Raw genomic sequence first — 16465 nt, forward strand, 5'->3', positions numbered from 1 at the left:
AAAAGCACAGGGTGGCAGCGGGGAAAGGATACGTTCCCATTGAAGGGGCGATGGAAAACTGGAATCAGAGACTGAAGGAGGCGGGGCATGGGACCCCGGAAGATGCCTCCCAGACGTTTCAGGCCTGCTTGCCCGGCTCCGGAGGTCTTAGCAGCATCCTCGGAGGTTGCCAAACACCTGGGAAGGGGGTAGGTGGAGCTTGAAAGGACTCTGGGTCTCTCTTTGGGAATGCAAAGTCACCTCAACTCTCCTGGCCCTCCCATCCGCCCCCCACTCGCGCCAGCGTGTGGTAGCCCCGAGCCTAGCACGCTGAGATGTGGGAAGGTGTGGGTCTGCCCAGTGGGTGGCCCCGACAGAACGAATCCGAGGTCCTGGGAGGAATTGGGAGACGTGAAGAGTTGGGTATCTGCCGCCCCAAGGTGGGGCCGTCCGCTTCGCAGTTTCGGCTCTGCGGGCGGCGCGGCCTCGCGCGGAATCTAGCCAGCCCCTGAGAGTCCCCGCCCCCTCCCCGAGGCCCAAGGTATTAGTGCTGCTTGATCAGACCTCATTTCCTGCGAAAATGGAAACATATCCAGGGTCCTTAATAAAGTGAATGACGAGGCTTCGGTGTAATTGGGCTTCCGTTTGGTGGCTATTTCCTTAAACTGAGAGTGGAAAAAAATGTAAACTCACAGCGCTCAGATGTAATTATATGATTATCAAAAGGAGTGCAGGATGGATTAGCCGAGCAACGACCTAGAGTCTGAGAAATGGGCAGGCACAAACGCTTACTCAGACCAAGGGACCCAGAAGTCCCGGACTTCCACACCAGCCCCGCATCCAAGCGCGCGCCTTTGAAACCTTCGGCCTCTCCTGCCAGCCAGAGACCCGCCCTGCCGTTGCCATCGGGACACGCGGGATCTTTATTTATACGCTGGGGTGGGTCTTTTCCTTCCTCGCAGAGGAGGAGCGTCCTCTAAGGCAAGGGGGCGGGGGCTGGCTACGAGTCCCCAGACCCCCTGCCCGGCCCGCGTGCGCTGGCTGCATATTTCTATGCATAATCCAATTTTCTCCGTGACTATCTAGTTAAACTCTTTAACAACAGCTACATAATTAGAATTTGGATTCCCATTAATTTTCCTTGGGCCTCGAACCATTTGCAGCTCACACTGGTAATTAATGCGATACATCACTAACTTTACCCAGCGCAGGCCGGCCCGGCTCAGGTCGCTCGGCCAGCGCCTGGCGCCCTCGAGCGGGACCCTGACTCCTGACCCTGCTTCCCAGGTGGGAGCCGTTTTCCTCCTTCCAAAGCCAGATGCCTCGGGCCCGCGAACCAAAAGCCTTCTTTCCGGGAAATTTCACAATTAAAAATATTTATCGGGAGCAGATTTACGTTTCTGGGTTTCCAGTCTCGGGGCGTCTGGGTAGGCTATTAAGAGTAATTAGCATCTTTTGCGCATGCAGATTTACTTCGCTCATTGCCACATAACTCATCCCTAAAAGCCGGCGCAGGCGAAAGCAGGCGCCGCCGGCGGAGCCGCTGCCACAGCTACCGCCGCTGCCCGCCCGAGCCCCCCTCCCCTCCTGCGCTGCCCGCTCCCAGTCTCTCCGGCCCGAGTTGTCCGCTCCAGGCCCCAGACGCTGAACACGGAACGAAAAGGCTTCCATCCATCCTGGAGACCTGGAGACGAGTGACGCCAGAGCGACCTCGTGCGGTTGGGGAAGGCCCAGACTAGGCTCTCCAGGCTGGGGCCGCGCCGTCTGGACCCCAGGCATTGCGACCACGCATGTGTGTGCACCACCGAGTGGGCGCTTCTGTGTGTGCACGCTCACGTGCGCGCGAGTGCACAGGAGTATGGTTGCTAGTGCGCGTTCCTGAGAGCGCGAAGGGGCGCGTGGAAAACGAGCTGATCACCATCCTCCCCTTCCCTGCAGCCCACCGATTCCCAGGACGACGCTCAAACGTCAGTCCTAGGCCACCCACCTAGGGCACTGAGTTTCAGAGGGAGACTCGGGCCCCTACCTTGCCTCGAATTCCCTTCTACAGAGCCAGTTCCATCCAGCCAAACGGCCTGGAGCACTCAGCGCCCAGCCGGGGGAACTGGGAGGCCCAACACCCGGCTGCAGCCGAGCGCATGGCTGGCCTGGTACCGGTGAGAGGCCGCCAGAGAAAGCGCAGGCGGAGCCGGGGGTCACTGAACAGAGACTTTCAGGGCCGCTGGGGGGCGGCTGGAGACGATGAGGCCACGCGACTGAAGGGATTGGGGGGTGAGGAGTGGTGGTGGGGGCGGACAAAGGGACAACGTGGCGGTGGACGAACCAGGGCCAGAGAGGGCCGCTGTGGCTCCCGCTCTTCGGGCCGAGGCACCCACCACGGGTTCGTTATTAACGCGCTGGGAAGTCCGCAATCCGCCCAACTTTCTTCTCTTTAATGAGCCTAGAAGAAGAGGCTGCCCTGAAGGGGTTTGTTCATTAAAGATGTAGCTGGAGGAATATTGTCTCATTAATTATCTGGTTTTAATTACACTCCTACCCTTTGAATCCGGAGATGGGAAAAGTTGATTTGGTGGCGCCGCCCCCTTTAGCTTAAAGGGTCGGCCTGGCTAGGGGACCAGGAGGGGCTGCATGGGGACTGCTTGCTCCCGGGAGGGTGTGGGCAGGAGTCTGGTGTATATCCGGCCAAGAATCCCTTTGCGACGTGTCTCCATGCCTGGGTGTGTGTGTATGGACCTCCGTGTGTCTGCGTGTGTGTGACCACGTGCGGCTGAGAGGCCATGTAGACGTGACTTGGGTGTCTATGTGTGCTCCCTGCCTGTGTGTAGTTCTGTGTCTGGGTGTACATATGGGTAGCTGAGTGTGTCTATAGACAGGCCCGAGCAGGGGTCTAAGTGAACAGCAATGTGACTGGGTAACTGTGTCTGTGGTGTCTAAGACGGTGGCTTCCTGCCCGTCAGCTCAAGTGACAGTGACCTCATCTCTGGGTCTCTGCATATATCCCCATGTAGATGAATGTTGTGGGGCGGGGTGGGGGTCCATGGCTGGGGCATCCCAGGAGCTGGACTACTCCAAGGACATGGCTCGGTTTCCAGGGTCCCCAGAGCTGGGACGCCGCCGGGAAACCATGGTCCTGGAGGGGAAGGAGTTATTTGAGGGGGTGCTTGTCCCTGCCTCGTCCCTTGTCAGGCCCCGCGCGGCGCTAAAGCGGGGGCCGTTTTCCCTTTAAATCGCGGACACTTTGACAGGGGACATTAAGGACCCGGCTGCTCAGGCTGAGCAGATCATAAAACCGGACAGGCAATTTCTGCTCCCGCCAAATAGCCGGGCAAACTCGTTCTGCATCTTTGGTTTTAATGCACTAAACTGGCAGCTAAGCAGGGAGCGAGCAAAAGGGGGGTGGGAAGCCCCCCCCCCCACATACACGGGCGCACACACCGGCACAGGCGCAAACACTCCTTCACACCCTTGGACCCCACGCCCCGCCCCGGCCCCCCCAACACCGGAGGAATTATCAACTAGAATTTGATTAATATGCAAATCGCAGGCAAACAGCTCCATATAATTCTTTCAGTGGAGAGTAATTAATCACCAGTTAAAGCAAATTAATACATATATCAATTTTGTCAGAAACATGCTTAGTTCAATCGCCCGTAAAATTGAAGTTTGAAGTATTAAGAGGCTCTGCAGAAACGCCAGGACTAAAACTTTCAAATTGATCCTATTTAGTAATCAATCAGGCTCTCCCCTCAGGTTAATCTGCCTAATTTTTCATCTCAAATCATACACTTTACTGACACGCCATCTAGCAAACAGTCGATAAAAAGTTAACAAAAATGATAACGACTCCAGCCAGAGCCATTGTGCAGGGCGGGTGGGCGGCCGCGGCTTTGATTGCATTTCGGGGTGGTTGGGGACTTGGTTTTTCACTGGGGCACCGGTTTGGAGGTTCCCCAGACAGTGGAAGCCTCCCTTTCCCACCAACTCTTGTCTGCTAGTGGCTGCCCTCTCTGCAAATGGACTGTTCTCAGAACATCAGAACACGAGCAGCATTTCCACTGAAGTCACCTAAACCAGCTAGCCCCTGCCCTACTCCCATGTTTGCATAAACTGTCAGGAAGCCGGTGCCCTGTGTGCTTGTGGCAACTGTGAGCTGTGACTCTGTCACTTGCCTGTATTGTATGTATAAAGTGGGGATGGTGTATATGTTTAACAGCCAAGGTTTATCTGCTTAATTCTTATGTATGCTACTAGCTGCCCATATTTGGGCAGGTTTGCTGTGTCTTATGTGATTGCACTGTGTTTTCCAGGCATCCTGTGTGTCTGTGGGTCACTGTGGGTGTGTATCGGGTTTCTGCAGTGTTGGTCTGTGTAACTGGGTGCCTGCCTTGTGTGTGTTTGGATTGTTTCTGAGGTGTGCTTGTGTTGGGTGTGGGCCTGTGGGCCTGTCTGGGCTTACCCTTCATTTCCATGCGGACATGCAGTCCCAGGGAGACCTCAGGCAGATGGATCAATAGGCCCCATTATAGACATCAGGAGAGAGGAGACAGTCCCTATAGAGACCCAGACACTTCACCTTGAACAGCCTCTGGGAGATGGAAGGGGTCACCTCTTCCCTACCTTGGTCCCTATCCCAGCTCTGGGTTGGCAGAGGTGTGTGAGAAAGGGGAGAAGAAGGCTCTCATTTCTTGTTGGAGGAGGCTCCCAACTTGGACCTCCCTTTCTGAAGAGCCTTGGGCCCCTGAATTTGGGAAGTGTTGGGGTACAGACACTCAGGGATGCCTCCATCCCATGTGCTCAGATGTCACGTCCACACTCAGATCCATTGGTTACATGGATACCCTCAGGTAACTAAGCTCCCTTCCCCACTTCATCCACCCCCATTCACAGACAAATAGCCACATCCAGCTCTCCATGGGGAAGTGTGCACATGCCCACATGCACACACCAATGCACAGCAATCCTTGCACACACTTGCACACATACAAACCAGATTCCAAAGTGGGCAGGACTCATTCACTCCCAACTCTGCTTGCAGCCATGCGCATATTGCCATTTGTACCCTCCCCACTTTGGGCAGGGCTGAGCCCCCACGGGGAGGAGGAACTTCCTTTGACTGAGCTGGGGGAAGCTAGGCCTTCAAGCGCTACCTGGAACTGGAGCAGCCAAGGGCAGGTCTACAGGTCACTCCAAAGACAAAGGTTCAGCCCGGTGACCAGCTTGAATGGGAGAAGGCAGGCAGGGCAGCCTGGCCATCACCCAACTGCACAACAGAGGATGCCCCTACCCCCGCAACCTGTTTTCAAAGAAGCAGAGTCCATGCCTATATAGTGCCTATTCAACGGCCTCAGCTGCCCTCAGAATAAACTTCAACCCAGGCTGAAAGTTCTCCATCCCATCTTCTACTTAGTCCTCTCCTGAGTCCTCTTCCTGTCAGGCCATGTGGTCCCTGCCCCCAGCATTGTAAATGTAAATTTCAGTAGCCAGCTTGGCTAAAATGTTTGGAGCTAGGATTCTGGTTGTCTGCCTGTAGCTTCAATTCCACATCAATATTCATTCTCCCAGCTATCTGCTCACACCAGCTCCCTGCACACCTCACACACCCTGGGCATCGTTTACCTGCTGGTTACACCCACTCAGTGACAGCTTTACTCTGTTCCTCTCCATTGAGCAAATTTAGTTACACCTAGCTGCACACACACTAGTTTGCAACAATCAGTTGCAGGAACGCAGCATCACACACCCAGTCCCACGCTCCGTTTCCATCAATCAGCCGCACATGCTCAGTTTCTCAGTTGTACATACTTGATGACACACTCAGGAACATGCCCTTGCTAGTCCCCATGCAGCCTGCCACACACACACCCACAGCCCCAAATCTCTCCCAGAACTGGCAGCTATTAGGAGAAGACGGGGTGATTTGCAGATGGCAGTCCTGGACTTGGAAGTGCAGATGTGGGGCCCCAGGAACACTCAAGGTGGGAACGCTCCTCCCTCCAGGGTGCTGGTCCCCAGGAACCCCCACCTTCCTTTGCCCCAGTCCCAGGAGCCTGTTCTCTAGGAGATGTGGCCTGTGGACACACCCGGGGGTCAGATTCTAGGCTCTCCAAGACCTGTCAGTGTCTGCCAGGGACCTCCACTCCGCACATGTACAGTCCAGGGATGCAGCCAGTTCCCACACACCCCTTTGCACACCTACAGCCTAACCACCACTACCCAGCACAACCAGTTCTACTCCCCTCCATTCCCACCCACTTCAAAGCCACATGTACTTCACTTTACAACAGCAGCCTCCTACTCGCTGACCCCTGTGACTCCAGCCCATTCAGATTCTCTGTCCCTTCTTCCACATGCTTTGTAGCCCCTGACCTTACTAACCTGCCCCCTTATCTGGCTGCCCTCTCTATATCCCCGGGCTTTCTGTGGTGCCCTCTCAGATGCATGTGTTTGGGGAGCATATGTATTGTCCCCACAAATCACTTTCTGGGCTCCAAGAGGGGCTAGTTGTTGCCGGTGGGAAGCCAAGCCCAGGTGCCTCCGGGTTCAGGTGACTGGAAAAGCCAGGGCAGGGTGAGTGGACTTCCCCGGACCTGGCGGCTCAGAGGGATGGAGAGGTGGGGGGGGGGTCCCCGCGGCGACGGGAAGGGGCGGAGGGTAGGCGCGCGGCCCCAGCTCGTCCCTTTCAGGGGGGACTCATGCATCAAACTTCAATTTTCCGGACGATTGAATTAGTGATTTTTTTTTCTCCTGAACTAAAATACACTTAAGTCTTTGGGATTAATTACCACGTTCTGGTCCCTCAGACTGGAGTATTACTTATCGGAGCTGCGTCTGACACCGGCCCGACACCTCGTAAAATAAGGAACTGCGCCTCTCTGCCTCACCCCGCGCCGCTCGCCAGGCCACCAAGCCGGGAAAGGCGGAGAGAGGGGAAGCCGAACAAGCGAGATCGGCCGTCCGCGCGCCGAGGGGTTCCCAGACTGGAGAGCAGAAACTACCCGCGTCCCGGGACTTGGCAAGCCCCGCCGAGCCCCGGGACACAACGGGGAAGGGAGAGACAAAGCCGAGCCGCCTCTCCTGGCCAGCCCGGAACCGAAAGTGGGTCCGTAGAGAGCCCAGAGTCCTGGGGGAACAGATGGGCAAAGGGCTCTAGGAGGTGATGGAACTCAGGCCCGAAGGGCAGGCAGCCCACAGGATACCAAGCCTTAACGAACTACGCCAGAAGAATGGGCGTAGGGCCCACAGCCCCTCACACAACCCAGGCCAAGCTCACTCGTACACTCAGACCAGGAGAAGAAACAGACACGCAATACACAAGCCCCGCTCCCTTGGAGCCTACACTTGGGCGAACACACCACTGCTGTTTGCAGTATCCCGAGACAGGCCCGGCAGGCATGAGCTAAGAGGCCTCGGGCCCGAACTTGGGATTTGAGGCTCTCTCACATCGCCGGTCCCAGCGGCAGCGCCTGAGGCACAGCCAAGACCATCCGAGGTCCCCGGGCCGCGCGCAGGTAGCAGACTTCTTCAGAACTGGGGGAGCTAAAGAGAGAGTGGGCTTAGAGCCCAGGCCTCCCTGGATCCCAGATCCTCGCCTCCGCCTACAGCCAAGCCCCTCAGCTTTTGCCCAGAGCTGCTGACTTCCTCGCCGCCTCCCTGCGCAATGGGACCTAGAGATAAGCCCCAAGCCCGGGTGCTAGTCCAGGCAGAGTCGGGTGCTAGTCCAGGCAGAGTCGGGTGCTAGTCCAGGCAGAGTCCAGTGCTAGTCCGCGGCCTCAACAGAGCTGTCGGCTGGGCTCCGGAAGCCCACCCGGAACCTGATGGAGGCAGCGAATTCCTCAGAGCAGAGGACACTGCGGAGTGGCTCGAATCCACTTCCCACATTGTGCGGGACCGAGCGCGCAGGGCGCTCTCGCGTGGCCTCCTTAGCTCGGGTTCAGCCGAGGCTCCCACGTACACTTCGTTACCCCTTCCCCCCGCCGCAGCTCTGGTCCTTCCTTCCACTGGCTCTCTTCTCTGGCCTATGGAAACAACGAATTACTTTTCGCCTTTCAAGGCCCGGGTCCCAGGCCACCTCCTCTGTGAAGCCGCCAACACCCTGGTAGCTGCCTCTCAGTGTTTTGCAACTGGCACGGCCCTGTCCCTCGGTCCGCGCTCTACTATCGCTGGGGGTGCTGCGAGTCTTGCCCACTAGACTAGGAGCTCCTTGAGGGCAGGAACCGAATCTGATTCGTTTCAATTTTCCCAGCCCCCCTGCGCGGCCTGGCGCAGAAAAGACGCGCAATAAACATTTGCTGAATTGAATTGCGTTTTCTCCTTATTTTATTAATCCTTCCCCTTCCTTCTTTCATTCTTTCTTTTCCTCCTTCCTTCCTTCCTCGTTATTTTTTATTTCTTGGTTATATTCAATTGTCATGTTTTTCAGGCTCATTAAATCCATTTAGAGACAAAAGAATAAAAGGCAGAAGGGGAAGGGCGGGGGAGGAGAGAGGGGGAAGGGAGGGGAGGGGGCAGGCCGGAGAAGCAAACAAATAACCCGCTTTAACTAGACGGGCGGATAAATGGCCCCGTTTCTCCTCAGCCCCGACGCGCCTGCTTAGCTGCGCGCCCCGCGGGCGCCGCAGCTCCGGTGGGCTCAGCCCTGGGGCCGCCGCCCCCAGCCCAAAGGGACCCAGCGGGGCCAGGCCCAGGGCGGCGAAGCAGAGAGCGGCCGGAGGTGCCAGGGCCGCTTCATTGGGATTCATGAGCGTGTTGGGCGGGCGGCCTGGGGCTTCGGGCGCGGGGCGGGGGCCGAGTGGGGGGGTGCGCACGGCGGGCGCAGATGCCCGGGTGACCGCCCCGCCGCGGTCCCTGCGCCGCCTTTGTGCCGAGGAGGCGCGCGCGGGGACCTAATCCATCAAATTGTCTACAAATTGTGAAGAAAATTCAAAAACCATATGGTCGCCAGCGCCGGCGCGCTCTGGGCTGCGGAGGGCCGCGGCCGTGCCCGCACCGGGAGCCGCGGGGGGCTGGGCCCGGCTATTGTCGCCTGTCAGCGGCCGCCCAGGCCCATTCGTCCCGGCCTTCATGGTCCGCGCTCCGAATTACAGACCCATCCATCCTAAGAGAGGGCAATTTTTGTCGCCCGGGAGGAACCAGCCGCACGCCTGCCCCGCTGCCCTGCCGTCTCCTTCCTTCTCTGCTCCTTCTCTCTCTTCTCTCTTCCCATTCTTTTTTTCTCCCTGTGTCTCTGTCTCCCTTTCTCCGTTTCTCTGTTTCTCTCTCTTTTCCTCTTTTTCTCCGTCCTGTCTCTGTGGCTCTCCGCTTTCTCTCTCTGCTTTTGGAGTGTCTTTCTGTGCTCCTATTTTTTTTTTTTCCTGTTTCTCTCTGTCTCTTCGTTTCCTCCCGGACACGCACGTTCCTGGCTCGGGCCCGGGGGCCCCATCGCCGCCCGAGACCAGATGCGCATTTCTCACATCAATTTTGCGGAGAAAGAGAGCCCAGCGGCCCGGAGGCGGGACCCCACTCCGGTGACAGCGGCTACTCGCCAGCCCAGCGACAACAAAAGCCCGGAGAGAAACCCGCTCTGTCCAGGAAAGTGAAAGCGGCCTCAGCCCCCGCCCCAGCCGGCCTTGGGGCGCCGCAGACCCGAGAGAGTCCTTGCAAGATCCATACCTCTGCCCCCAGCGGTGTGCCGGGGTGTGGAGGCAGAATTGGTTAATGTTGCCAGAAATTCACACCAGCTCCCAGACGCTTGGGCTTACAGTTCCAGGTGCCCACATTGAAATTCAGCCTGGCCTTGATGCCTTTTAGCCTTTGGCCCCCTACTCCCCAAGGATGAGGCCCTCGGGGCTAGAATCGAAACTTGGGAACCCAAGGCTCCACCCCGCGTCTGACTGAGTGATACCTGCAGCGCTCCCGGGGCTCAGCCCTGTTTTCGGGGAGTGCAGGGAGAATGCCCTTGGGTCTGGGGTGGGATGCAGGAAATGCAGGGCAAGACCCCCTCCCACCCTTTGTTCAACACAAATTAATGTTGTACTGTGGTGTGCCCCCACATACACAGGCATTTTCTCCCAGCATTTCACGGCTCGTTTTTTACCCCGACCTGGCGAAGCCCGCTTCTCTCCCGATTTAGCAGCTGCCTCAGGTTTATGGGCAAGAGGCTCCTCCTCCTGCTGCTTCCCCCTCGCCCTTCACTCTTAAGCCTGTCCTGAAAATCCCCCCCAAATCTCCAAGGCTGGGGCGACCGGCACGAAGAGCGGCAAGAAGCCCAGCCTGCCGCTGCTTCTCGGAAACGGGCCCACCACTCAGACACGGTCGCCGCCGGTTCTAGTAAAATGGCAAAGACTTTATTTATTGGAGAAAGAGGCCTTGGGTACAGTCTAGGGAGGAGAGGGGAAGGGAGGAGCAGGGAAAGGGCACTCGCAGCCCACTCACATCCAGCCACCCTCCTCTGGCCAAGTCGGGTAGGAGTGGGGTGTTCGAAGTGGCAAGAGAGACCCAGAGCTGTGGAGGAGGTGAGGTGAGGGCTTGGGTCGGCCTCCTCTCTGTCTCTGTCACATGCAAAAAAATTCTAAAAAGAGTACAAAATAATTATAGGGCTTTGGGTTCTGTTTTCGATGGTTGGTTGGTTGGATTTCCCCCTGCATTGTCCCTAAGAGCCGGACTCCAACAGTCAGTCCGAGGAAATGCGGGAGGGAGGGAGGAATCTTAAAAACAGCATTAGTGGGCATTAGGAGGCAGAAATGGCATCGAAAACAGACTTTTCTCTCAGAGGGTGGGGAGGAAAGATCGATTTTGAAACTTGCAAGTCAGGACCCGACTGCCCACCTCTTCCCTTCCCACATGAGGAAAAAAGGCCCGAGGAAATAGAAGTCAACTGCAATAAGGCCGAGGGAGGCGAGGAAGGAGCGGGCCGGTGCATTCGCCACATGCAGAGAAAAATCAAAACAGCCGGAGCTGCCCCTCCTCTAGACCGCAGGGTTAGTGTTCCCCGCCCTGGTTTCTGTCTCGCCCTCAGCAAACCCGGCAGCCCGAGAGCTTTGAAAACATCGAAATCTCCGAGATTTAAAAAATAATAATAAAAGAAAGGAAAAATCAGGCTGCGGTGGGAAGAACCCGCTATATAGGTTTAAATATTTATATAGAAGCCATACAGAATTGCACGGCGAGGGCTTCCGGGGCGGCGGAGGCCGCTGGTGGCGGCCGGCCCGGCCGGCCAGCCTGGGTTTATTGCTTCGAGAGGGAAGAGGCGGCTGCCAGGAGCCGAGTCCGGGGCCGGGGACAGGGGAGGAGGCGGGAGTTGGCAGAGGAGGTCCCAGCTCCCCTCGGCGGTCCGGTCCGGGAGGCGTTGGGCTTTCGAGCGCTAGGAGCCCAGGGCGGCGGAAGACCCGGGGCGCCGCTCAATCGTCCACGTCGATCTCTTCGTCTTCCTCGTCCTCCGAGCAGTCCTGGCTGCTGGCCGGCTGGTCCGTGAGCGGAGAGGCAGGCGAGAGCTGCAGGGCGCCAGCGCCCGGGGCCTTCGGGGCGCCTGGGGGGAGGACCGGAGAGCCGGGCCTCGACTTGGCCCTGCCGCAGCCGCCGCCACCGCCGGCTGTGGCCTCCGAGTTCTGCTCGAGTTCGGCCAGCGCCACGATGTCCATCTGCCCGCTGGGGCCCAGTTTCTTGGCGGACTCTACGTCGGCCTTCATCTCCTCCAGGTCCCGCTTGAGCTTAGCGCGCCGATTCTGGAACCAGGTGATGACTTGCGCGTTGGTGAGGCCCAGCTGCTGCGCGATTTGGTCGCGATCGGCGGGGGACAGGTACTTCTGGTATAGAAAGCGCTTTTCCAATTCATAGATCTGGTGGTTGGTGAAGGCCGTGCGCGACTTTCGCCGCTTCTTAGGGGTCTGCCGCTGCCCAAAGATGGTCATACCGTCGCGGCCTGGGAGGAAAGGACAGTGTAGGCTCGCGTTGGGAGAGAGGAAGCCCACCCTGGCTCTCGCCCCCGTAACTCCGTAACCCACCCAGGCCCGTCCGGCCTGCAGTCTACCAATGTTCCCTTCTCAGATTTAATTCAGCCTCCAGGACCAGGGCAAGTCTTGGCTATGGCAAACCATCTCCTGTCTTTGGTCTCCCAGAAGTCCCTAGGAAAAATTGTTTTGGTCTCTGCCCCCTACCTAAGAGTTGGTTTGAAAGACCCAAAGTCTCTAAGGGTATGAGAAAGCCAGACAGAGAACCCTAATTGCGGTGTGAATGTTGGTTCTCCATCCCTTCCCAATCACTTCAACTCTACCCTACCCATAAGGTCCCCAGCAAAAGACTCTCGATTCCCCACGCCGAGTAGCAGGGCTAAGAGCGCCCAGGACACTGGGAACGCAAGGGAGCCCGGCAAAGCAAGCAGACTGCGGAAAGAGCTTGGCCACCCTTCTCCTGCCACCCCCCAGCTCTGGCCTACCCAGCGGTCCCTAGGAAATAAGGACTGGGTCCCGTCCCACATATCTTCACTCCCATAAGCAGCTGCTCAGGCTGGAAGGCCCTGGCGGCCGGAGAGGGCAGAGGCGAGCAGAGGCATAGGGGACGAAGCGCGCAGGGCACAGGGCGCGAGGCGCTGGGTGCAGGGGAACCCAGCAGCTGCGCCTACCTTCGGCTGCCTGCAGAACGCTGACCTCCAGCCCCTTAAACGTCTTGCTGGCGAGCTCCTCCAGCGCGCACAGCGGCGAGGTCTGCGAGAGCAGCGCGCGGCCCGCCAGGGGCAAGCCGCCCGGCGCGTGCTTGTCCGCGGCGGCCAGCAGGTGCGCCGCCCCGCACAGCGAGTAACTTCTCCGCACAGACGGCTTGTTGAGGATGTCCTCGATGCTGAACGGCGTCAGTGGCTTGTTGGAGTTGGCAGGCGGAGGCAGGTGGTCCAGCGGGCTGCGCCGCCGCTCCTCCCCCGGCGCCGCCTTGCCGTCCTCCTTGGAAGTCATCTCGGCCTTGTTCGGGGGCCCGGCCGGGGCGGCTCGGGCCGCGGGGACCCAGCCCGCGGGCAGCTCGGGCGCCGGACGGCGCGGGCAGGCAGCGGCGGGTGGAAAGGAGGCCGCACTGGGCAGGGCGCGGGCCGGGCGCGGGGCCGATTAGCGCGGCGGCTGAGGAGGCGAGAACAGCGCGGGGCCCCGGGAAGAGGGCGCTGACGCGGGCGCCGCTGCTGCTGGGGCTTCCAGCAATCCGGGGCCGGAGCCGGGGCGCGCTGCGCGGGGCTCCAGTTTCTCCAACCCCGGTGCTATTTAAAGGTGTCAGGTGGCTCGGCAGTGGCTCCTGGCCCCGGGTCCTGGCGGCCGCAGTTGGAAGAGCCGAGGCGAGGGCGCCGATCCCGGACTGCGAGGGAGGCGGAGAGACGGGGCAATTGACTATTGCTAACAAGTTAGCCTTGATCGGGGTGTAATCAATTATCTGCAGCGGCACTTCTTTCTCTTTCTCTCTCCTTTCTCCCTTTCTCCTCTCTTCTTTCTCTCTGTTCTCTCCTCCTGTTCTCGCTCTCCCTCCCTCCCTCTCTCTTCTCTCTTCTCTGCTCCCCCCTTCTCTCTCCTTCTCTCCCTCTCCCTCGCCCTCTCTTTCACTCTCTGTCTGTCCAATGCAGGCGGCTGTAAGTTGGGAAGCTCATTAATTAGCGGGCCGAGGGTAGGAGGAGCCGGCTGGAATTAGCCTGCCTAATGCGCCTGTCAGTCCGGGCGCTGCGCCGCGCTCGGCCCGAGCTGTTTGTAAATTACATTAGCTGCTCCTTTATTGCACCCGAACCTCGGGCGACTGAAAAGCCACCGCCCCCACCCCAAACTGCGAGCCGCGCTCCTGGCGCACCCGCCTCCCGCCGGCCTAGCTGCAATGACCGCACCGGCCCGAAGGTCTCGGTCTCTCCGACCCGGGATGTGGAGCCCGAAAGAGTGGTGGGAACCCCAGCCCGGGAGGGACGCGGCCGCCGCTCGGGCCAGGTAGGACCAGGAGCCCGGGTGGGCCCCGCTGCCACCCAGCGTGGACTTTGCGGAGCTGAGATCAAGAGCCCAGCGCCTCTACCTCTGACCCTCTTGCCCCTCTACCTCTGACCCTCTTGCCCCTCACCCCACTGCCTCGGCGACGCGCCTGGGGAGAGGGAATCTGAAGCCCTCCTGCGCTGGCCCGCAGGAGGTCAGAGCCGGCTGCGCAGCCTTGGGTGGGCGACGCGGGAAGGGGGTGGAGGACCCCAGGGGTTGGGGGGGGGCGGCTAGTCGGAGAGCTCAGCCTTCTCCACGCGGAGAGGCGGAGGAGGGAATTGTTGGCGGCTCTGGACGCCTCTCCCCGGCCTGATTCCGAAGCGGCCGCCCTACCTCCTCCGGCAATCTTGCTCACTTTCCTCCGGCAGCCGCTCCCCAGGCTGGCTGGGGCCACCAACGGCCTGATGATGGGCGTCTGAAGAGTAGCCAGGCCAGGTGCCGGGGCTAACGGGGCCGGCTCCGTGCCTCCCTGCTGCGCTCCGCCCGGGCCCCGGCCGGGGCCCCGCTGCCGGCCCCGCCTAGCCCAGCGCCCGGCTTGAGTGCATGGCCAGGCCGACTCCAGCTGTTCCGGATGCGGGGCGGGGGCCCGGCGGGAGCCAGGCCGCGGCTGGGGCTTTGCTCTCAGGAACTCGCAGGGAGGCCAGGCTTCCAGTTAGGCTGGGGCTAAAGACCTTAGGGCCCGGGATCTGTGAATATCGGGAGAACATGTTGTGTGCATTGTTACTTGAAGGTGTTTGTGTTTTTGAATGTGTGTTTGTGTGTGGTTCTCCATGCGTATATTTGTGTAAATGTGTGTGAACCTGTGGGTATATAGGTGTGTTTGAACTCAGCTATTTCTTTCATTTCCCTGAGGCATTCCAGCAGGGCTGTGCCCTCAGGCCTTCCTGTCTTGCTACCCCATTCTGTTTATGTGGGGCCACTGGCCTCCTTACTAATTTTCCATTTCTGCCCTTGGAGAAAGGAGGAGAGGACCTAGAGGGGGTTGGAGTCCAGGGAGAAGGGCTGTTCCCCTCCCACACACACACAGCCCCGGCCCTGGCTTTGTTTGTAAACTCCTGGGTGGGCGGTGAGGTTGGGCATTGGGCAGCACCGCTTGGACCAGAAAAGGGCCCAGAGAGGCCAAAGTGAGGATTTGTGGCCCAGGCCAAGGGTTGGAATGGGAAGATTAGGATTTCTTGCCCCCTCTCCCCTCATATCTAACCCCAGAGAGGGAGTGAGCTAAGCTGGGCTCCGGGTCGGGAAGCAGGTTCTTTCTCTGGATGCCTCAGCGTAGGGGGCCTCTGCACAGCAGAGATAGGTTTCATGATCTCACCTTCAGTTGTTTGTTTGGAATTGTGGCTGGCAGCTCTCTGGAGTAAAAAGGGCAGTGTAGGGAGAAAGGGTTCTTGTTTGGTGCCCCAGTGCTGTGAATGTTGGGAAGAACCCCTACCCTCTAACTCATCTTTGTCCCCACTCATTTTCGGGGTGGGAGTAAGCGAGTGGGGGGAAGACAAATGCTCAGAGGCAGGATTGGTGAGAATGGGAATCACAGTTCCCTCAGAGCTGCAGACCCACTCCAGGGCAGACCTGTCTCTACTCTTCTGCGCTGCCCTGGGAGCCACGAGGTGATGCTGGGCCTAGCAACAGAGGAGTCAGAGCCTAGAGACCAGCAGAGACGGACCAGTGGGAGAGGGCGTCGGGGAGCTGAATCTGGGTGGCTTGGAAGCTCTGGGGCCAAGAGGGGTCAGTCCTCTCACTTCCTGCCCTCAGGATCCCATTTCAGCCTTTTCCTGCCATAACCCCAACCCCCTGACCCAGAGCCTCAGGCAAGTGAGGCTAGCAGGGAGGCAGGGAGGCCCCTCTAGATCCAGGAACCAGGACCCTTGGATCCCAATAGAGAGAAAGAGAAAGAGAGAGAGAGAGAGAGAGAGAGTTCCTCCCATACTTCCACACCCTTCCTGTCCTCTTCAGTCTTTGCATCGCATCTGGTACTAGCCCACAGGATAGGACTTTAAGGACAAGCCAAGCCCCTGCTGTTGCCCATCTCCCAGACCCTCAAGACCAGCGGAGTTCAGGGTTACTGGGAAGCTGACAGGAAGGGGAACATGAACTGGGGAGCAGAAGGGTCCCTCTGCTTGGTGTGTTCTTAATGTCTTATCCTGCTGGCTAGTACTGAGATCTTTAGTCTTCAGCCACACCATGTCAAAAGGAACAGGACGTTTCACAATCATCTGCTGAGTTACCTCCACCACCAACACCAAACCTCTTCTTCCCTGGCTGACCTGTACCTGCTGTCCAATCCTATGGCTTGGCTCTTTTGACCTAATTGGTTGGCCTCTTGGTTAAACACACTTGGGCACACCATATGGCTGGGGTGTGGAGTGCAGTGTGAGGTGCAGGGATGTGGGGAAGTCTGTGGTATCACCCTGTGTTTCGTTGTTTTGATTCACCCAGATCCCCTTATCCAGGCCACCTTTGGAAACCAGCCCACCTGCTACACCAACCTTTTCCCAACACCGTGGTCCCACCCCTACCTCCGCTGCTGAAAA

The 16465-nt window shown here is 58.7% G+C and overlaps 1 protein-coding gene across 2 annotated transcripts; it reads right to left on the bottom strand.

The window, feature by feature from the left end:
* Positions 1-10279: 10279 nt before the first annotated feature.
* On the bottom strand, positions 10280-14482 carry LBX1 (ladybird homeobox 1). Of its 2 annotated transcripts, XM_063782077.1 has the most exons (3): positions 14271-14482; positions 12575-13287; positions 10280-11875 (listed from the first exon to the last, which is right to left on the bottom strand). In XM_063782077.1, the coding sequence occupies exons 2-3, from the start codon at positions 12897-12899 to the stop codon at positions 11355-11357; spliced, it is 846 nt and encodes a 281-aa protein (XP_063638147.1). In that variant the 5' UTR covers positions 12900-13287; positions 14271-14482; the 3' UTR covers positions 10280-11354. The 2 variants fall into 2 exon arrangements, with proteins under 2 accessions (XP_063638147.1, XP_009457386.1); XM_009459111.5 differs by lacking the exon at positions 14271-14482 and having other exon boundaries at positions 12575-13807.
* Between the last annotated feature and the right edge of the window lie 1983 nt (positions 14483-16465).

The sequence above is a fragment of the Pan troglodytes genome, chromosome 8, assembly GCF_028858775.2.
Source record: "Pan troglodytes isolate AG18354 chromosome 8, NHGRI_mPanTro3-v2.0_pri, whole genome shotgun sequence".
NCBI classification, from domain to species: Eukaryota; Metazoa; Chordata; class Mammalia; order Primates; family Hominidae; genus Pan; species Pan troglodytes.